This window comes from Triticum dicoccoides, chromosome 2B (assembly GCF_002162155.2).
Source record: "Triticum dicoccoides isolate Atlit2015 ecotype Zavitan chromosome 2B, WEW_v2.0, whole genome shotgun sequence".
NCBI classification, from domain to species: Eukaryota; Viridiplantae; Streptophyta; class Magnoliopsida; order Poales; family Poaceae; genus Triticum; species Triticum dicoccoides.
The window spans coordinates 663,875,936-663,898,758 of record NC_041383.1 but is presented as its reverse complement, the minus strand read 5'-3'; the positions used below and the strand labels follow the sequence as shown (position 1 = coordinate 663,898,758).

General features: G+C 44.3%; 1 protein-coding gene across 1 annotated transcript; it reads right to left on the bottom strand.

The window, feature by feature from the left end:
- Positions 1-14,032: 14,032 nt before the first annotated feature.
- On the bottom strand, positions 14,033-22,399 carry LOC119365472 (villin-4-like). The gene is made up of 23 exons (XM_037631112.1): positions 22,206-22,399; positions 21,812-21,916; positions 21,046-21,145; positions 20,824-20,892; positions 20,466-20,708; positions 20,210-20,387; positions 20,001-20,133; positions 19,693-19,855; positions 18,830-18,980; positions 18,638-18,738; positions 18,196-18,351; positions 17,902-17,970; positions 17,766-17,834; positions 17,544-17,681; positions 17,332-17,460; positions 16,743-16,890; positions 16,617-16,630; positions 16,395-16,535; positions 16,182-16,307; positions 15,940-16,005; positions 14,885-15,188; positions 14,636-14,787; positions 14,033-14,547 (listed from the first exon to the last, which is right to left on the bottom strand). Exons 2-23 carry the CDS (start codon positions 21,865-21,867, stop codon positions 14,434-14,436), a joined length of 2,820 nt encoding a protein of 939 aa, XP_037487009.1. The 5' UTR covers positions 21,868-21,916; positions 22,206-22,399; the 3' UTR covers positions 14,033-14,433.
- Between the last annotated feature and the right edge of the window lie 424 nt (positions 22,400-22,823).

The following is a 22,823-nucleotide window of genomic DNA, read 5'->3' as shown; positions in this document are numbered from 1 at the left end:
ACCATCATTGCCAAGCTTCCACCTTTGTGGAACGATTTTGCTACTTCTCTGAAAAACAAGAGACATGAGTTTTCTGTTTTGGATCTCATTAGCACTCTTGATTTTGAGGAGAAGGTGAGAGCAAAAGACACACGTGCTTGGGTCACTGAGGGAGCTTCTAGTGCCCACATGGTACACGAGAAGAACTTCCAACCCAACCAGCCCCAAAACAACAAGAACAAATCTCAGGGGAAAGGCAAGTTTGATGCAAAGAACAAGCTATGACATTCTACCAACTTCAAGAAGAATTCTCATAATGGGAAGGGATACAAAGCTCAATTTTGGTAGCACCGCACAAAATTTATATGGCTGCATCTACCTGCTGCCAGCTAACCTCATGGTGCTCCAGGTATTCCTACATTCGTAACTAGGTACAATGACCACCGCAAGATGAAATTAGCTTATTCGTACGTTGACTTGCTGGATGCAGTGCAGAACGATCCTGTCATGTGTGGAGGAGCAAACAAGCAGTGCAACCGAAGGTGGAAATCAACCAAGGACTTATGAAATTATATGTAATCTTCCTCAGGCAGGTCAGTATCCCCTTCCTCCAGATGATCGTGTTTTGTCATGCCGAGCTATTGATATGTGCTATTGTTTTGCAACACCGTTTAAGTATAGCTATTGTTTTCCTATCTTTTCAGATTCAAGACAATGAATATGATATCAGGGGAACTGCGCAATATGGACCCATGTTGAGTCATCTCTATTGCCCCATGTGTTTGCTGCAAATGTGTCAGCATCAATTGCAAGATGAGGCGGCTAGCTAGCTGTGGAGTTGCCAACATGCTCAAAGTGCTCGCAACATTGAGAAGAAACAAGCATGCCCAGGAAATTAGTGCGTGCGCAGGGAGGCCCTTTGCTCAGAGAAGCATCGACCGATTTTCTTTATTTCCACACCTTCTCACAGCTTTGTATATTGGTTATAGTATGGTGAATCATTGAGATGCATAGACATGTTGAACTTTTGTTCTTCTGAATGTTAGTTTAATGTGAGTGTCTGCATCCAATACCGCATCCTCTAATTTGGTGGATGCACACAGAGAAAATAAATCTCCTTAATTTACTCCATAACCACCCTAATAAATAGGCCTAGTAACAAATCAGGCGCATGCAGTGGCCGGCGGGCACATGCATCCTGCATGCATGGCCAATCAGCCAAGCCCATGCGCCAGCTCCAATGCAGCAACGCAAAAGAAGAGAGCGGTTCTTGGAAAAAAGCGAGTAGTTAGTGCAGCGGGCCTTATAAACACGAATAGCTTGCTCTCCCGCTTCCATCTCCCCACCCAATTCCCCCCGCTCCCCAATCTTCCTCACTCGTACAGAAAACCCCGCTCACCTTCTTCCTCACTCGTATAGAAAACACCTGCTCCTCTTCTTCCACTCCTACAGAAATCCCCAGCCCTCCTTCTTCCCCACTATAGGCTCGTCTCTGGCTACTCTGCTCAAACCCGTGAGCTCGACGCGACGCCCACAAGGAAAATGGAGTCGGCTGGCCCCAGCGCCAAGAAGATGAGGCTCCCGCCAGCGGCGACGCCGGTTGTAGATCCCGCACCCGGTAGCGTGGGGAGAAGCGGCGAGCCCCCCTCCCACCCAGATCTGAGGAACCGGTAGAATCTCCGGTGGACCCCATCAGCGATCTCCTGGGCGTCATCCTTGAGGAGATCATCTCGCTTCTCCCCACCAAGGATTGCTGCCGCACACAAGTCCTCTCAACTCGGTGGCGCCCTCTGTGGCGCATGGCGCCCCTCAATCTCGACTGTCGTCAGATATCTGTCCTTCCTGAATTTGATCTCCTCAGAGCCATCGTCTCTTCTCACCAGCAGGGCCCGGTTCAATGCCTCTGCATCCCAACAAGCTACATGTTATCCATACCCGGCAAGGTGGACGCTTGGCTGACATCCCTGAATTCGGAAAACTCCAGCAGTTTGAGTTCTACCATTACCACGAAAGTTTCATACCACGAACATACCAAGAATTCATGCCCACACCACCTTGTCCATCTCGCAGTTTTCCTCCTCTCTCCACACCGCCACCTTCGCCCGGTGCCATCTACCAGACGATTTGGTACAAATGCTTCGACTCCCATTGCTAAAAAAAACTTTCGCTTGTGGTGGTTTATCTGTCGGAGGCCTCACTGCACAGCATCATCCACTCTAGTTGCCCTGCCCTGGAGCGCTTGCTGATTGTTTTGGGAATAGAAATCGGTATCAGTTGTCTCCAAATAAAGTTGCCTCACCTTAAAAGCATTGGAATTTGTTTCAAAAGAACAGCAGCTCATCATCGAAGATGCCCTTTCACTTGAAAGGTTGCTCCTTCATAATTGTTATACACCTTCAGAAATAACTGTCATCTGTGCGCCCAAACTGGAGACCTTGGGTGTAATTCGTGACCCGTTTAATAATCACAAGGAGTTGGTGTTTGGCTCCTCACTTTTTTAGGTACCGTATATTATTATCTACACATTTGTAATCATATGCTGCATTTTTCATTTGTGCGCATAAGTTTTATATCATCTTGGAGTACACTTTGGGTACTAATATTATGTTATATGCTCAATGAAGAGTTCGTCCATTGATAGCCTATCAATGCTGCTGGATTCTGTCAAGATCATATATATCAGAATGTATAGTTTTGATCTGAACATAATTATTGGCTTGCTACGATGCTTTCGATCTCTGGAAAATTTATACATAGAGGTGATGATTTCATGCACATTGAAAGCCCGTATATATTGTACTAGAATTAACTGTTCAGCTGTCGTTCTTTCGACATACTCTTTTTCGGACCTTAACTGTTTTCAATCTTCATGTCTACTTAGGCAGAACCACATGGAGAAAACATATAACCAATTGTTGGCGTAATAATCACGAGGATTTTCTCAGTTCTCATGACATTCGTTTGAGGACAATAACGATGGGATGATATGCATCCAACCAGGCAAACAGAAGCTTTGTCACATTCTTCCTGTTGAATGCGAGGTTACTATTGTCCATGAGGCTTAATTTTTACAGCAAGAGATTTCTCACGGACGAACATGTTGAACAACAAAAAAAGAAGTTTCAGGTGGACAAATGGGCTTCTAAACATGCTCGGCTTCTATTTACAATAAGTTGTAGACATCCTAAAATAAAATTTTTTGCACAGGATATTGATTTTATGGATCAGACCGACCCATTTGTTTGTGATTGCAAAAAAGAGTGGTTGGGTTAGATGTTACTGTCATGTTCAATCTGGGTTTTGTCTAAAAAATTGATGAACAATTAATCCTTGGGCTTTTTGTACCATTTGTATGCTTGACTTGCATGTTGTTGCCCTCGTACTCCCCTCCACCTGCCACTACACTGCCGCATCTTCCATGGCTGCTATTCATTCCCGTCCGAGGCCTTGCCGTCGTTCTCCGATTTGGTTAGCTCGCTGTGCCCGCCGCCGTCTGGCGTTGTCGACATGGTCAACAACCAAGAGGAATCAGGAGATGACTGTACATGGAGAGGCTGAAAGTAGGGACCCACCAGGGTCATTGCATTTCGCAAGCAGGTGCCTCGTTGTTACAAGCCAAAAAATACTTCCTCCTAATTGTTTGACAACTAGGTTCCACGCCATTGTCAATGTAGTCAATAAACAAGAAAATTACACAACGAGCGGATAACACCAGGGACCCAGCAGCTCGCCCAGTTGTTTTTTAGTTTCACAGACGGAGCTCAACTGCATGTTTGTGCGGGGGCTGTGGCCCGTCTAGCCCACGCTTACGCTTTTATTAAGCACATGACGAGCCTAGTTGATATATTTTTTCTTTCTAAAATTGGCTAGCCCAGTTCTTTTTTTTTTGGAGAACACCAAAACTGAGGCCTACTTGCTTTTCTCAGCCCTGCTGGGCTGCAAATCTTTCAAGATGAGGAGGGATGTAAGTAGTAAGAAATGGGCTTCCCTAGAAAATGGGCTATAAGTTGTAAGAGATGGGCTGTAAATTTTTAAACCAAAGCCAACCGGCAATTGCATTAAAATATCATTTTTTCAGGATTTCTCTACTCTCTACTCTTATAAAAACCAAAGCCAACTGGCATCATCATGTTCCGTGCAACGAACGGGCATCTTGCTAGTTAAGATTCTAAATTTCATTCATTTTTTGCAGAGAATTGTTTTTTGAATTTTATTTTGATATAATTTTTTGGAAATTATTTTTAACGTGACTCAAAATTTCGTGATTAAAAGAGTTCGGACCCCACCGAAATATGCAAAATTTTGTTGAATGTTTTAGCAGGGCCCAGAATATATGGTCTGTAATGCTAATAAAAAGAATATGGGCTTCAAATATCCTTAAGAATTAGCAAATGGGCTGTAAATTATTGAAAATAATGGCTAATGGGTTGTATGCTATTTTCCACAGATTTGGAGGCTGACTTCTGGGCCTAATAGGTTGACGATGACGCTGTCCTAATTTTTTTTTGACGCGTACGCAAGGCTTTGTCAACTTAGTCAACACACAGCAGTGACTGTGGGATGTCCATCCAACGGCCGCCATGCTTCTTCAATCTCTGATCTTCCTGCTCCAACCGCCCAAACCAGCGCCGGTGGGACTACCTTCTTCCTCCTCTCGTGGCTGGCTGTGCTGCCGCAAGGCCATCCCTCTAACCACCCACACATCCTGTTATTTTCCGGCGATGTCAGCCTCACCCCGCAGCCGACCAGTCAGCGCTCGTTCTCCCCTCAGCGTGGGCATCCGCTGCGGTGGCTTCGCCGGCTCCGGGTGGTTCTCTTCCTGGGCCTCGCCCTCGTCCACCGCGTTTGTGCTCTTGGCGCGACGAGGTTAACATGGTCAACAAACAACATCCATCGGAAGAGGCTGACAGTAGGGGCCCACATAGGAAAATGCCTCCTTATTACGCGCAAAATAATGATTCCTCCACCTGATAGCTAGGACCCACCGGAAGGGTCTCTGTATTTCACGAAAAAAAGTTCCCCCCACTGTCAACTCGGACCCACCGGAAATGCCTCCTTATTACGCACAAAAAAATGAATACTCCCCCTGCTAGCTGGGACTCACCTTGGTGGGAGGCTGACTTGTGGGCCTACTAAGTTTACGGGGACGGAGGGCTTTGTCAACTTAGTCAATATGAACGATTCTAGCTCCAGTAATCGTACGATGTCCATCCAACGGCCGTAGTGCTTCTTCAACCTCTGGTCTTCGTGCTCCAGCCGCCCAAAGCAGCGCCGGTCGTGCCGCATGCTCCTGCCTCCCGTGGCCGGCTGTGATGTCGCGGAGGCCTCACTGCCCCTACTACTCAAACCGCTGGCCAGGCCATCCCTCTACTCACCCACACCCCCTGTTATTCTGCGGCGATGATAGCCTCACACCGCAGCCGAACCAGTGACCCCTCGTACTCCTCTTCGCGTGGGCATCCACTGCTACGTCTTCCCCGGCTCCGTGCCGTCCCCTTCCTAGGCCTTGCCGTTGTCCACCGCCGTAGTGCTCTCGGCGCGGCGTGGTCAATGTGGTCAATGACCGACTTCCATCGGAAGAGTACTGTGCGTGGAGAGGCTGACAGCTGGGTCCACGGCGGCCGCAAGGAAGTTCCTCCTTATTATGCGCAAAATAATTATTCCTCCACCTGACAGCAGGGACCCACCGGACGGGCCACCGTATTTCGTGAAAAAAAAAGTTTCCCCCTGACTACTGGGACCCACCAGCTACACCTTCGCACGCAAGGAAGTGCGTCCGGGCAAAAAAAAACCAAAACAATTCGCCCCCCTGACTGCTGGGACCCACCAGCTACATCTTCGCAGGCAAGGAAGTGCCTGACAGTCGGGACCCACCTGGTCGAAGCGTACGTAGCGTTGTCATTCTGGTTGTGAACGTGTATGTACATATATACTGGTCGATGTAGAGGCGCGCACGTGTCGTAGTAGAGGCGCGTACGTGTCGTAGTAGAGGCGCGCACGTAGCATGTACACGTACGTACAGCGGCCAGGGTGCAAGAAAGAAATACGACCACATACGTACATACGGGCAGGGTCTCGAACGCCTACTCACGCATACGTACGGCCAGGACTCATGTACATGGCTGGGTCAGAATGGAGAAACAGCATCGTCGTCGTGTTCATGGGGAGCCAACCGGTTGGGTCGAAACGGAATGCGTGGTCGTGTTCATCGGGAGGGCTTGGACGGAAGAGGCGATGGAAACGAGGCCTGGCATACCGCACAACGAAGGAAACGGCCTTGTGTTCGACCGGCCACGTTCAGAACGGGGTCCTGTTGATCGGGAGGGGTCTGGCGTACCGCAAAACGGAGGAAACGGACCTCCTACGGTCGAAACAGGGATCCTGTTGATCGGGAGGGGTGTGGCGTACCGCAAAACGGAGGAAACGGACCTCCTACGGTCAAAACGGGGGTCTTGTTGATCAGGAGGGGTGTGGCGTACCGCAAAATGGACGGAACGAATTTGTGTTGGAGTGCTACGGTAGAACAGGGGTCCTGTTCATCGGGAGGGGTGTGGCGTACCACAAAACGGGACTCCACGGGATATTGTTCATCTCCACCGTCGACCTCCTCCAGCCTCCACGGGCTACCATCGACCTCCTCCAGCCTCCACGGGCTCCTGTTCATCCAGCCTCCACCGCGCGCTACTCCACCGGCTACTGTTCAACCACCCCTCCACGGGCACCCCTCCACCGTCTACTGTTCATCCAGCCCTCCACACCACGGGGTCCTGTTCAACCACCCCTCCACGGGCACCCCTCCACCGTCTACTGTTCATCCAGTCCTCCACACCACAAGGTCCTGTTCATCCAGGCAACGCCACCGCTCACTGTTCATCCACCCCCCCTCCCCCCGCGACGCTCACTGTTCATCCAATCGATCAGCTTCAGTTAGCAGCAGTAGCAAAGGAATCGCTCGATCGGGTTTAGTTAACAGCCATCGATCAACTGCTCGGGTTCAGTAACGCGTAGCCTGCAGTGCAATCGCTCGGGTTCAGTTAGAGCCCAACGCCTCGCTCGGGTTCAGTTAGAGCCAATGCCTTGCACACACGCGCGTACGTGTACAAGAGAAACACGCATCGCTCGGCCCCCGACCTCCCACCGTAACTGGGAACTCCCCGAAATTTTCCTCGCCCTCGCTTCTACCACGGTTTTTTCCATCATGGACGGCCCAAAGAATGTCATGCAGCTGCGTCTCCGGCCCACCCAGGACGAAAAGCCCATTTTCTGTCATGATTTTTTGTCATAGAAGTAGGATCCCACCACATCTATGATGATACCGGGTTTTGTCACAATTATCGTCATAGAAGTGTCATATGTATGACAGAAAAAAAATTGTTCGGCCCAAAATGTCACGGATGTGTCTTTTTTTGTAGTGGGAACATCCTCTTCATTGTCTTGTTCTTCCTCTTGTCTTTCTTCGTTGTTGTTCTCCCGTGGTAGTGGAGAAGGAGGTCGTCGAGGTTCATCTTGTTGTACATCCTCTTTCTCATCGTCTTGATGTGTCCCACTAGTGGATGCCTCCAAGTTAACTTGTGGTTCACCTTGGCGTGAAGTTGAGGCTTCCACTTGGACAGACGAGGTACTCTCCTTCACCTCCATTGGGCGAATCTTGCCAATAGATAAGTCTTGAATTGCTTCCGAAGGATCTTTGTCACCTACATCAATTGGTAGTTGCTCTACTTGCGAGTCGTTAGATTCATCAAACTTCACGTCTACCATCTCTTCAACCTTTCAAGTGAAATTGTTGTAGACACGGTAAGTGTGAGAGTTTGAGCCATAACCGAGTAGGAAACCTTCATGAGATTTAGGAGCAAATTTCGAACGATGATGCTTATCAAGAATGTAACACTTTGAGCCGAATACTCGAAAGTATCCAACTTGGGGTTTGTTACCGGTGAGAAGCTCGTATGCCGTCTTGCCGAGTAGCTTGTGAAGATATAGACAATTCGCTGTGTGACAAGCTGTCTCAACCGCTTCTGCCCAAAAGTGTTTTGGCGTCTTGTACTCATCAAGCATCATTCTCGCCATTTCGATGAGCGTCCGGTTCTTCCTCTCAACAACTCCATTTTGCTGAGGTGTGTACGTAGCCGAGAACTCATGTGAAATCCCTTCTTCATCAAGAAAGGTGTCCACATTGGCGTTCTTGAACTCCGTTTCATTGTCGCTGCGAACCTTCTTGATCTTCACTTCAAATTGGTTTTGGGCCTTCAGCAAAGTTTTTGAAGATCTTTTGGACCTTCGATTTGTCATCAAGAAAGAATACCCACGTAAATCTTGAAAAATCGTCAACAATGACCAATCCAAACGAGTTACCACCGAGACTCTTGTAAGCATTGGGACCGAAAAGATCCATGTGAAGTAGTTCGAGTGGTCTTCTCGTGGTCATGATGTTCTTCACAGGATGACTTCCTCCAACCTGTTTTCCTACTTGGCAAGCACTGCAAAGTCTATCCTTATCAAATATAGCATATTTAACACCAAGGATATGATCACCTTTAATAAGCTTGTCAAGATTTCGCATGCCCACATGACCTAACCGTCTATGCCACAACCAGCCTTTAGAAGATTTAGCAATTAAGCAAGTTCTAGGTTGAGCCTTTTTAGTGAAATCAACAATGTATAGATCACCTCTACGTATGCCGGTAAAGACCATTTTATGATTATCTCTTCGAAACACTTGGCAATCTACTTTAGTAAAAAGGACATTGAACCCAAAGTCAGCTAGTCTAGATACAGAAAGTAGATTATAGCCAAGAGATTCAACGATCATAACATTTTGTATGGAGCTGTCATGTGAGATGGCCACCTTACCGAGGCCAACCAACTTACCCTTTGAGTTATCACCGAAAGTGACACACTTTCGAGGGTCGTCGTTTTCAGCAAGCTCAAGAAACATATCCTTGTCTTCGGTCATGTGATCGTTACATCCACTATCAAGGACCCATTCCTTTCCTCCAGCCATGTAACTGCGAAGGTTAGCCATAAGACCAAAGTGTCTCATAGACTCTTCAAGATCAAGGTCATTATCATCATCCTCATCATAGTATCCATGTTCAACATCGTCTTGCAAATGATCATTTCCTAGAGAGAGGGATTCATTAGATATATGATTTTGACAATGTTCATCTCTATGAATTCTAATAGCTTAAAAAATGATATTGCTAATGATTCCAACATCTCCTTTGGCACGCATAAGATTATTAAGCTCAAATAAACCATCTCCAAACTTAGGATCATTGGGATTCATCTTATTCAAAGCAATAGACTTATGAATAATCTCATCTAAGTTTTTCAAGGAATAGTCTGGAAATCGTTCCTCAAGAAATCTCCATATAGTGTAAGCACAATCAAGAGTTGGCAAGCGTCCAATCAAATTTCTAGGCAAACCTCTAGTGATAAGATTGATAGTTCTAAGATTGTGAATCATGTCAAGAGTCTCATCATGGGTAGGATGCAAGGGGTCAACAAGGGGTTCACAAGGAGTAGTAATATACTTGTTCAAGTGATATTCATGAAAAATTCCAAGCATCTCATTTTTCCACTCACTAAAGAACTCTCCATCAAGCATAGGCACTCTACATCTAATACTCCCCAACGAAGACTCATCCATCTTCCTCCAATGGTGATTAAACCAAAGTAATGAAGACCAATGCTCTGATACCAATTGAAAGGATCGAGAAGATGTGTCTAGAGGGGGGAGGGTGATTAGACCCTCAACAAGTAAACGTAGTAGTTTTTAAGTTCTTCAAGTTGAGGTTGGAAATTAGCACAATTTCAATCATTCACAATACAATTCAAGCAAGCATGGCAAGAGTATATGAGCAGCGGAAAGTAAAGCATGCTACTTGTAAGAAAATAAAGGGATGTGATTGGAATGTGCAAACGCAATTGGAGACACGGAGATTTTTGGTGTGGTTCTGATAGGTGGTGCTATTGTACATCCACGTTGGTGGAGACTTCAACCCACAAAGGGTAACGGTTGCACGAGTCCACGGAGGGCTCCACCCACGAAGGGTCCATGAAGAAGCAACCTTGTCTATCCCACCATGGCCATCACCCACGAAGGACTTGCCTCACTTGGGTAGATCTTCACGACGTAGGCGATCTCCTTGCCCTTACAAACTCCTTGGTTCAACTCCACAATCTTGACGGAGGCTCCCAAAAGACACCTAACCAATCTAGGAGACACGACTCTCCAAAAGGTAATAGATGGTGTGTTGATGATGAACTCCTTGCTCTTGTGCTTCAAATGATAGTCTCCCCAACACTCAACTCTCTCTCATAGATTTGGCTATGGTGGAAAGATGATTTGAGTGGAAAGCAACTTGGGGAAGGCTAGAGATCAAGATTCTTGTGGTTGGAATGGAATGTCTTGGTCTCAACACATGAGTAGGTGGTTCTCTCTCAGAAAATGAGTAGTGGAAGTGTAGGCACGTTCTGATGGCTTTCTTCACGAATGAAGAATGGGTGGAGGGGTATATATAGCCTCCACACAAAATCTAACTGTTACACACAGATTCCCAAACTCGGTGAGACCGAACGGTAAAACTCGGTTAGACCGACTCAGGTCAAAATATGAACGTTAGGCTTTTCAGTGAGACCGACAAGGTCAACTCGATGGGGCCGATGTGCAAGGGTTAGGGTAAAACCTCAACTCGGTTTGACCAGTTACACAAACTCGGTGAGACCGATTTTGGTAATAAGCAAACAGAGAATTGGTCAAGCAAACTCGGTGGGACCGATTGCATAATCTCGGTGGGACCGAAATTGTTGCAACAGGCAATATGAAGTTTGCAAGCCCATCTCGGTGAGACCGAGATCCCATCGGTGAGACCGGACTGATTAGGGTTTGGCAGTGGCTATGTTAGATGAACTCGGTGGCGCCGGATAGATCAAATCGGTAGGGCCGAGTTTGACTTTTAGGTTTAGGACATATGTGAATATAAGAAAGTGGTTGAGGGCTTTGGAGCATATCACTAAGCACTTTGAGCAAGCAAGCCATTAAGCAACACCTCATCCCCTTTTAATAGTATTGTCTTTCCTATGGACTCAATGTGATCTTGGATCACTAAAAATGGAAATGTAGAGTCTTGAGCTACTGCCAATGTTTGTCCTTAGCTTCTTGAAGGGGTTCCACATCCTCTTGTCCATGCCACTCCAATGTTGAACTTATCTGAAATATACTAGGTAGAAATATTAGTCCAACAAGAGATATGTTGACATTATTTACCAAAATCACCCAGGGAGCACTTGTGCTTTCACTGTGACCCTTCAAACATGATCATCAGCTGATAGACATGCTACACTTTGGATATGTGCCCCCCATAGCCTCCACAACTAGGGATATTAGAGTAATGTCATGGTACAATATAGAGTTTCGCAAACTAATCATGTATTCTATGCCTAAGATGATATTCAAGGGCTGGCGTTTAATATCTCATGAATACAAGGAACTTGATCATAACATGATTGCCTCTAAGCAAAGGCACATTGAACTTGATCATCAGTTCATCACATGATTGCCTCTAAGCTAAGGCACATTCCTAACCTAGCGGTTTTTCTCAATCGTTGGCGTAGTTCGTTTATTCTTTCATGAACAAAAATGTCTTTCACATTGCTTGGGTCTACAAGTAGTTGATGTAGCTTAGTACATTGTACTTACCTTTTTTGAAAAACATCAACCACTTTATTAATTAGAAATAATGGTTACATCATCTATAAGTAGAGATACAATATTTCCCATAGGCTCTTAATCCAATCCCTCGTCATGGAATATTTTCTCAACTCATATGAACTACGTAAAGTTTGTTTTCTTAGTTTGATCAAGACCTGCACTTTTACCCTCGTATATTGCTTGGCCCTGCCATGCCAGTTTGAATATCTTTCATGCATGCTAAGCTAGTCATACAAATAAGAGGCCTAAGGCAATAAGTACTCTCTTCAATCCTTTTTTGTTCGCGCATAGGAGACACGCGTACCAAGACAAGCTCCACTGCATGCTTTGTGGACAAAATTGCCCTCACACGCATGCATGCGATGAGCTAGTGCTATCTCGAAGTCTTCCAGAGGCTGGCGGTCTTCCCACAAGAGGTTATCTTCCATGAGGATGAGCTTGGAAGGAGAGAGACCGACGTAGAAGGCAAATATATAGGTGGAGGAGGAGGTATGTGTGCTGGCTGGCATAGCGTACGAGTAAGAAAGGAGGCGAGCGAGCTGGCGTAATCAATGCGATGGAAGGGAAGCAGAAGTGGAGGGGCATTCTTGGAAAGAATAGACAAAAGATCTAACCGTGCAGACCATGGCAGATTTTTTGGGGAAAATTATGGGCGGACAAAAATGGATCGGAGAGAGTACTTGCATAGGCCTCTCATTTGTAAGACCGCAGCCCTTGTGCAGTGCAACAATAAGCGGACCATAGAAATTTTACATTACAAACCACATTGAACTCAAATTTTACATTGTGTAGACCGAGTCGAATCCATCTCGCTCACTTTTTTAAGTTATGAGTTGAGCTAAACCCAATCTAGCTCACTCAAAATTGACTTGTTGCCAATTATAACACTGGAAAACCAAGTTGCCTCAAGTGAAGTTTGGCAACGGGTTGTACCTATGTTTATAGCCTGTGGGGCATCGCTCATAACTCCACACTATCCCCTAATGTCAGTACATAAATTTCAAGTGTCACAACTCTGTCCATTTATATAGTCATCATACATATAGAGATGACACTGCGCACCTAAAGCAAAAGGTGTGGCTGATGGACATAGTGTATCGAGCTCGCCCATGAAGGACTCCTCACTATACCTGGCCAAACCTCGGACCGGGCCAGGCTTTGGGCCGGGCCTAGCCAAGCCCGACACAAAAAACCCAGGCCTGGGCCCGGCCCGGCCCGGCCATCGGGCCTGTGTTTCTAGGACCGAGCCCGGCCCGAACACCTAAAAGCCCGTCGGGCCAGCCTTCGGGCTCAAAAACTGGGCCCGAGCCCGGCCCGGCCCGACCTTCGGAAAACTGCAAAAATGACGGGCCCGGGCCCGGACCAGGCCAGCCTTCGGGCTCAAAAACTGGGCCCGAGCCCGGCCCAGGGGCAGCGGCCCGAGCCCGGCCCAGGGGCAGCGTCGGGCCGGGCTTCCCATGGTCAGGACTACTCCTCACCCATGACATTTGAGCAATTGGACAAAATATAGAGGGCTGTGATGAGGCTAGAGTATTAGTAGCGCACATTTTCAAAATAGACCTTCTATTTCATCAAAAGCAATCGTGGAACGCACCTCACTATCCCATCAATAAATGTATTATTTTGTATTGGCCAAACAAAAAAGTCATAAAATTTGAACCGAATGTCCAATTTCAATCCATTTTGACCATCATCTTCGAAACAACACCAATGCCACATATGTTTTCGAAGTTTGAAATATTCACTTTTTTGCAACTTGATTGACAACTATGAAATTTTCTAAAACCACACATTTCTTCATGGAGTTTCAAATTGTGTTTCACTAGGTTTCAGGATTGCTTGATGATTTCTCGGATTCATATGGGTTTCACTATGGTAAAATTGTGGTTTGAGTTTTACCGAGTTTCTGTCAAACCTCGCCTTAGACTTTGAAACTTATTTGAAATCTCACTAGTTGTGGGAAACATCATTGAAATGACGACGACAACGAGGAGAAAGCACAATGAATAGTTGAACCCTCACTTGATCCTTTTTTTCGAACCTCAGCTAAATTTCAGCTAAGCATCAATAAGAGGGGACATATAATGAATAACCGAATCCTAAATTAAGACTCAACTAATCTTTGTGAACCTTACAAAAAAAAAATTTGAAAGCCACACTTAAATTGAAATGTTGTGCATGAGCAACTTGAAACACAGAAACAGCAATGAAACTGTAGCGGAAATCGGAGCACAGATTGGCTTTGATGAATACATGGTTACTTCTACAAAGTGTGCGTCTTGTCCATCGTTTTCCAATCCAACGGCCCAAATACCACAGATGGAGCAGGAGTTAACCATAGATGGATTTAATGGCAGCTACCCACGCAATAAAGCTTTATATTGATGCAATAAACAAAACGAATTTGGCGACTGAGCAGGTTCAACAGTCTGCTGTACATATATGCTTTGGCGCCGTTGTATTGCACCTGAACCTCTGACGCGCCAGGCTACAACTCATTTCAATCATGCTTATCTCTGCTGCCCGGCAGGCACACAAACGACCAACCTTATATAAAAAAAATAAAAAGAATACAAAAACGCTGAGCCCCACAACAGAAAGAACCTGCCTGAGCTCTGGTTCAGTAGAGAAGAACACCCCTCAAAGACCTATATTTACTGGAAGAAGTAGAGCCTAGGAAAACAATTGACTCGAGCTAGGTGAAGAGAAGAACCCGCAAAATTGGTCGGCATTCGACGGGGCTAAAAGAGCTGCACTGCAGATTTCAGCTTGTTCTGCTTCCACTTGGGGAGCTTGTAGAACGCTGTCCTTTTCATGCCGATCTTCTCGCGGAACTCGGCCGCCGATAAGTAGATCTGTATTCAGTTTACAGAAGCAGCAGCACATGTCAGGTAGCAGTACACGAAGGGGTGGGGAGTGGAAGAGGAACAGTTCATCAATCACCTCTCGCTGGGTGATGTCGATGTCGGGCGCAGGATCCTCGGATGTGGTTACCAGGCGTTCGTACGGGAAGACTGTACGCCCCTCGTCATCCTCTGGCTCGTCGTCGCCTGCGCCATCTTCCTCCTGTATTGCCTTCCCTGCCTCTTGGCCCGCTTAATTTTGCAAAGATCCAGAAAGGAGATATGTAAGGCAAAAGAGGTCCTATCACAATTGGCATCACAAAGTCTAAGCAGTTGTATTGCACAATACCTTTTACTGACTTCGGTATTGTTCTTTTCAAGGGACCCTCCAAAGAACTGGTGAGCTCACTGATAGCTGCCTCTTTCGACGTATCAGGTCCGGTTGATTTAGGGAAAAGCTTTTTAACAGCAGGTGGAGGGGTGGAAAGATTCCTGGTACTAGGTTTCTCAAAGGCAGAAGTTAATGCTGCAAAGGCCGGAGATCTGCCTCGAATACGGTGGCACTCTGGGCTGGTGGACATGCTTCTTGAGCGCTGAGCTTTATCTTGTGCTGCACTTCTTCCTGAAACTGCTGGTGTTCGGCGTTTTGGTTTCTGACGACAGAGTAGAGATGTTTTTCAGAGGGTCGTTAAAGCAATTTATCAGTAAAACAAAATAATACCAAGTCGCATGCTACTTAGAATGTAGTTGAAAGATACTAGTGCCACCATACATGACCAAAAGTTAAACTGTAATGATCAGTGCCAATGTAATTGAACAAGACAAAAAACAGTTATCCACTGAAGGGTTATTGTTACCCAGTTCGTACTCCTTATTTCAAAGTAAAATAATAAACTCGCCACCAGGCACTACCCACCTGTGGCATTTTTATTTAGAACAAACAACCAAGAACGCAGGGAGGCCAGGCATCGACCCTGGGTGGGCTGAGCGAGGACAGGCATCCAACTAAGCGATGCTCAGTTCTCTTTCAAACTATAATGCGCAGTATTGTGTTTAGGCTCGTTCATGTAGATGACAAAGTGGCTCTACAAATATGCTGAACAATGGGCTCATTCATACGACTTGACCGTTGATGATTAGTCAGTGGTCACATGCATATATGCACACTTCAGCACCAGTAACCGCAAATACTCCCTCTGTAAAGAAATATAAGAGCGTTTAGATCACTAAAGCAGTGATCTAAACGCTCTTATATTTCTTTACGGAGGGAGTACATCATAAAACATCAAGAGACTCAACCAGCCACTAAGAAAGCAAAGAAAGGACAGACTATAAGTATCGTTTACAAGCAATGGAACCTAAGATTTCCGCCGAGAACTGGAAGATGACTAGATTAAGACTTACATCAAGCAATTTAGCTGCTCCACCCTTCAAAATGGCGAGCCTCCTTTGGTATGAACTGCCATGCATCTGTAACAAAAACAAGAGTTATTGTGATGCATTTTATTCTATAACTAAATAAGGATTAAGGGATGATTAGGTGACCGTGCAATCATATAAAACAGTAAATGCTGTTAATTTCACAGCAAGCGCATACAATTTATATACCAACTAACAACCACCCTCACAAAAAAAGAAAAACATACCAAAGATTTTGCGGAGTCCCAGGTGAAGAACCTCGTAAAAATTTGAGGCTCACTTCCTTCCGAAACAGTGAAAATCGTTGTTTCTCGTGAGAGATTTTTCATCAGGAAATCACGCACAAGAAATTTCTGGCACAGTTGCAGTGAGAAAACGGAAGTAAGAGAGCAAATAGGAAATGTAATTTCTAATTATAGCATGCAGGATTTTGTTATTACCTCTCCAATATCCATGGCTTGTGTTTTCACTTTAGCATCAACCTCCTGCCCGACCCAAACAAATATGTATGAGTGACAATCTAGAACAAAAACATCCTCTGCCATCAGATCATCCTGAGTAAAGTGATGTATTTCTTTGACCTGTTCAAGTAGAATTGGCGTTAGACATGCAAATGGATAGCATTCTCAGGTATAAAACCTTCACATTGCTATTTTTCTTACCTTCAAGTTCCCATCTTGAACCCCCAATAGCAATATTATTGGCACGGCAAAAACAGAAGTGTCAGTACATGTTGGAATGTAAACTCTACTGAGCAAGACATCATAGAGTGACTTGTTTGTGACTACCTTTGGATAAGATACATGAGAAAAGATGAGGGTCACTTTCTTGCTCTCTTTCTATTTTTTTGTTCGAATACTTCAATTTATCACCCAGTAATTCCCAGAATTTATCAGTTTCTCTGCCCTCCTTTAGTGACCTGGATGGCAGATCTGACTGTATAACCAAAAAGGGAAGCACAAATTAAAACGTAAGCCAATGGATGGCAAACCAAAGTCAAAGCTATTTCAGAGCATAATCGAACAATATTTTAATAAATCAACCAAGATAGCAAGGATGGTGATGACAATGGTGATAACCAAACAGCATGACTAAAACTATCAGATAACCACAGATGGTTATTAGAATTAAATAGATCATGATAATAAACATTATTAATAGGAGCCAATTACTCTCATGGGCACTTCTATTTTCCTTTTCCATGGCAATTAGAGAATATATACTATATAATGTGAATGAGAGCTCATCTTATGCCTCTATTGTTCCTTCAAGGCTAATGAGCTCAAATACTAAAACTACAACTACTGCAGACATAAACCAATGTACCAAGCATGAGGAAAGTTAGATAAATACAAAAAAAAATCGCCTAGGGCATACCTTAATTGCATCTAGCTGCCTCTCAACCAACTCGTGATCCAGCGAGGTCGTAAGGTTCCCAATCCATGTGAACACACTGTTTCCATCATGTAGAATGTAACAATATGACGAATTTAATGATGAAGCCACCTAGTGAAAAGATGGTAGAGATGAAGCAGATGATATGAAAGATACAATCTTAGTTACAAACAAATTTATGATTATGAACTTACTGCATCAACTTGAATTGCTTGCATGTTCTCTGATCCCGAGCCTTGAATCCGGAATAGCGCGAGCCCAGCTTCAGAGTAACTATCATCATCCAGACCACTTTCAGCAATGAAGTTCTTGTATCCAGAGCTAAGACCACCCTACATTCAAAATTCAGCGAGAAAATAGATGTTACGTTCAACTCGAATTATCTATCTAACAACGTCAGTCTGTCAGAAGCAAACCTTAAACACTTGGAGACTTTGAAATATGACAAAGAACTGAATTGGTTCTTTCCCTTCATAAAGACGAGCCTGCACACAAATAAGAACAAATTAGAGAGTGGAAACTAGATTCACATATGAAAAAATAATGGGTTACCATGGTAGCCTGGAATTTTGCAGCCTGAACCATCTTGCTAGCCAGTTTAATTGCCGACGCCCTCTCCTCCTGAAAGCAATTAAGATCATTCGAATGCACAAACTCACATTTAACATAGGCAGATACACAAGTATTTGTCCAGAAATCTGTTCTTGTCAATGGAAAATAGGAAACGGCTAGCATCTTATGATTGCTAATCTTCAGTTACTTTAAGCTAACAAATTCAGAACAGATATAAATATGCATATTAATTCCAAACTCGTATCTGGATTTGGTTTTGCGAATAGATAGTACCTCAACACTCTTATTCCCAAACCATGTTCCAATAAGACATTCCTCTTTGTCCTCTCCAGTATATGTGTATTGAAAAATGTAGCAATCTCCGGTGTAAAATTTTGATTGTTCAGCTGATGCCAGAAGAGTCTTGGCATTTCCATTTACACGCCAGACCTGATGTCAAGATGTAGAATACAAAACCACCATCAAACATGGACCAAGATAAAATGGACGGATGCTGTTATGCAAAGAATTTTTTGTTGGATGGGAGCACTAAAGATAAATGAGTGCATACCGATGGCATGGCTGAGTTTAGGGAGTTACAAGATGACTAATTTGTATGTGGACTATTCAAAGATACCTATCAGACTAGCACCTTAAAATGTGTATGCACAAGACAGACTACCAGTGACCATTACTCATACAATACAAATCCATAAGAAGTCATCGAAAAGAATACCTGTAAATTACCAGTGCAGTCAATGTAAGGCTCGGGTTCTTCTGTTTCAGGTGCACTTTTCATCAAGCCCTTGACATCTAATCCTTGATTTTTTAGGAGAGCTGTACGAAGAAAATAATAGATAAATATGAGCGGTTTAGAGAACATTTTAGCAATCCACTGTACCGAAACTGATAATTTGTAGAGTATTACCTGCAACTTTGCCTCTTCCATCCTCAGATGACAATTTCAAATCAGGAGTTGGTGGCCACTCATTAAATTTTGACTTGAACGCTACTGTTTCGTATCCCTCTATCATTTTCATAACATGTGATTTTGTTCGGCTATCATCAGTGAGCAATTTCTGTACAAAAGTAAAGCATACTGAGCACGCAGCAACACAAGTTTAAAACATGAGCATGCTCTGATTTAGGATTACAAAAATATTTCCAGCGAATGCTATATAATACTTCCTCCGTTCCTAAATGTAAGTCTTTATAGAGATTTCACTATGGACTACATACGGAGCAAAACGGGTGAATCTACACTCAAAATGCATCTATATACATCCGTATGTGGTTCATAGTGCAATCTCTACAAAGACTTATATTTAGGAACGGAGGGAGTATTTCACAAAAGTGGTACCTTTTCTAAAATCAGTTGAGTATAAAATGTATTGTTTTTCATTCTGTGACGGAAATAAGTAAACATTCAGAAAGAGCATGTATTAATGCATCCAAGTATCTCCAGAATATGATCATACTTCTCTGCAGAACTATATTTGACTGATGGGAATCAACTTGATGTATTACAGTATCAGCTAGCAAGTGAGAGTATTCATATTCAAAGAATGTCAAGACTCAAGAGCTCTCAAGGAGACATGCACTCCAAAGTTCCTAGAACTCAACCCAGGTGGGTGAGGAGGTTAAGCAGCCTCCCCCGACCAACAGGTCACTGTCATGTTCCCAGTTAGTGAAAAAAAAAATCACATTCTAATCAGCAGAGCCTTCAGGCTTGTATAATATTTTTGCATAGATGTATTTAATAAGTAGAATCAATCTAGGCATACAAATTACCTCGGCAGCTTCACTTGCACCTTTCCTCTGTTGCAAAGAAGTACTTCTGCCCATCCAAACATACATTTCACCACCACAATCTAACAAGTAGCATTTGTTTGTCTCAAGCAAATCGTGCGTCAAGGATTCAAAACTAATAGGCTCCAGCTGTCCTTGATTAAAACTGAGAAGTCACAAAAATCGGCTATTCAGTTCGACATTTTCAAGAGTTAATATATCTCATACTCATGGATGAGATGCCGATAGCAAATTACTCTTATTGACTACTGATGCTCATGTGCTATGGGTATTTAATGGTAATTAATTACCATAGCAATTTCGCCGCAGCTTCCATGTCTTCCCCAGTCTCCTCTGAACGTATCTTCCTCGGAAGAGGAGCAAAGCCACCAAACAGAGCCCAAAATTCACCAGCTTCCGCATCAGCCATCAACTTTCCATCCTCTACAGAGGATTCCCACTTGTCAGATCTTGTAACCATGATTTGAAATAGTCAAGGCATATTATCAGAGTTACTTACCAACAGCTGCGACTTCACACTTCCCCTCATGGAAAGTATCTTTGATATACTGCACAACTTCAAGAGCTTTTGCTCTCTCTTGAATACATGAGTTGGAGCCATTGAATTGGAAAATTTTGGACTTGGTATCCAAAATAAATATGTCATCGTGGTTGAGGGAAGAACGAGCAAAAGGAACCTGGTTCATGAAGTAGCCAGCACAATCAAGAAATGAACTGGCCATAAACAGAAAAGGACAGTGATTTAGATAGCTTACCTCCTTAACATGAACAACATGCTTTCCTCTGCACACATATAACCGAGTAACGTGCTCCTGCTCATTGACTTCTACGTGATTGAGCCCAGAAGCTATCCCTCCTGGCTGTGGCATGATGCATGGTCTAAAATATGAGAGTAACTTTTCAGTTTCATTGCCTTGCAATTCCCGGTACTGGACAGCACGCCCTCCAAGGGCAGCATCAAGCTCCACAGTTAAAATCGCAGCAGTTCCAGCTTCATCCTTCGTGGAGAAATATTAAGCAAGTTGGTGAATTATTAGGTGACACAAAGCCTGGGTAGCAGCAGCTCAGAATAGCTAAATCAAGTGTGCATTGCCAAATAATTTGAGAATATACCTGACTAGTATCTTTACCAAGCCAATAATGAATGTCATGGCGGAAGGAACCCTTTTTCAAGGCTGATGTCTGTAGGGAGAGAAAAGAACATGAGAGCTGAATTCGAGGCATATACAAACTGAACATCCGATGAAATAAGTGTATTGTGAACTTTTGCAATTATACAGCGACAATGTTCCAAATGAAAAATGCATGCATAACCAGGCATAAATACGTCCGTACCTTTAGTATGATATATGAATCACCCATGTAAAATTTACCATATGAAGATGTCGGTACAGGAATTGGCTTGAAATTTTCAATACGCCATATTTCCAAACCGCTGAATCGTGATTAAGGAGTACTATGATAGATAAAACAAAGGAAATTTGAAAGGAAAAATCTGCATCCCTTGTCACATTTATTCACTACAGTTTGCTTGATCTTTGCAAGATTCATCATCCATAATGTTTTGTTTACTGAACGTCCAATACAGGGTACCACCATTTTTTTACTTCTTCCGTGTAATACAGAAAAGCTTGTGCATCTTCATATTCAGAAAAGCTTATACAAAATGCCTTTTTTCCTACTAAACAATGAGCACTGGTACATGATAGGTCAAATCATTCATGTTGCTAGATGGTAATAACTGAATTGTGTGTTAGCGTTTCGTAGGCTTGTAACGTTTTAACAATAAAAGAACTATGACTTGTGGCAAACCCCGAAGATATTTAAATAAGCATTACTTGTTGTGCACATATTTCATATTCGAAATATAAATGCCTAAGCGACCCCCTGTAATTTTAATCCAGCACTTAAAGCAGGTTACTGAAGAATCATCAGAAATGCCTAGGAGGTGCTCAACAACTTTACTGTTACCAACAGTTCTATCCCATGATAGAAGACCTAAACCATTTTTTCTTTTCCCCGTCCCGGAGGATAATCCAATATCCAAGCCACGAAAATTCGTAGAAATAGCGATGATTGAAGCCATGAATGAAAAGGATACTCCTTCTGTCCAGCCCCGCGGAAAGCCGGATCCAAATTCTTCATAGAAATAGACATGATGGATGTCGCCGAAGAACCCTCGAATCAAAGGGGCGCTGGCGTTACTCTGCAACAGAAAAATGATCACCCACTATATATTATTAACAAAACCAATCATTCGCCGCCAAAATCCGCGACGCTGCAAGCGCCCCCGAATTCAGCAATCCACCCAATCCCAGCAGCCCGATATACAGAGGCGGGCACAATTTCGTGCCCATAACACCCCAAATCGCCACGCCGATCAGCGAAAAGAAACCATGCGTGCAATCGGGCCATGTTAATCCGCAGAGAGGTCGCATTGATTCGATGAGGAGGGAAGAAACGGAGAATACGGATGGATTCAGAGAGTCGCTCACCTGAAGCCGCCCGTGCTGGCCTTGTCGACGGGGTTGGGGAATTTGGGGGGTGGAGAGAGAGGGAAGCATCCATCCGTGGGGAGAAGGAGAGGGGCCGAAGTAAATGGCCATCCGCCGAGATCGGGTCCGGAGGGGGAAGAGGTAAACTGTGGAAGCTCAGCTTTTTTTCCAGTCCGTTCGTTCGTTGGCTTGGCCTGGCCTCCAGCGGAACACCTTTTGCTCGTCTCGTCCTCATCTCGGCGATTTGCGGTCCACTACCATCAGATTTGAGCTGGCGGCTATATGTGTCATTCCAGTTGTCCTTTTAAAAAAAAATCCCTCCGTTTTAAAATATTTCGTTTTTGCAAATATGCAAAGTTTGTGTATCTTTTCATTGATAGAAAACAAAACAGCAAGTACAGATTTAGGTTACATCACATGACACATACGCCGGAGACGGTGAGGGTAATGCCCCTGTGCCCCGAGGAGACACAAGAGTGTTGCTCGGCTCTAGTACCAAGAGTCTATCTCTCGCTTCTCATCTATACTGGGTCAAAGAATTAAAAATCGTTAGAAGAGATTGAAGTGATTCATTCCGTTCGAACACAGCCGCCGCCTCCCAACCCTAGGCGTCACCGC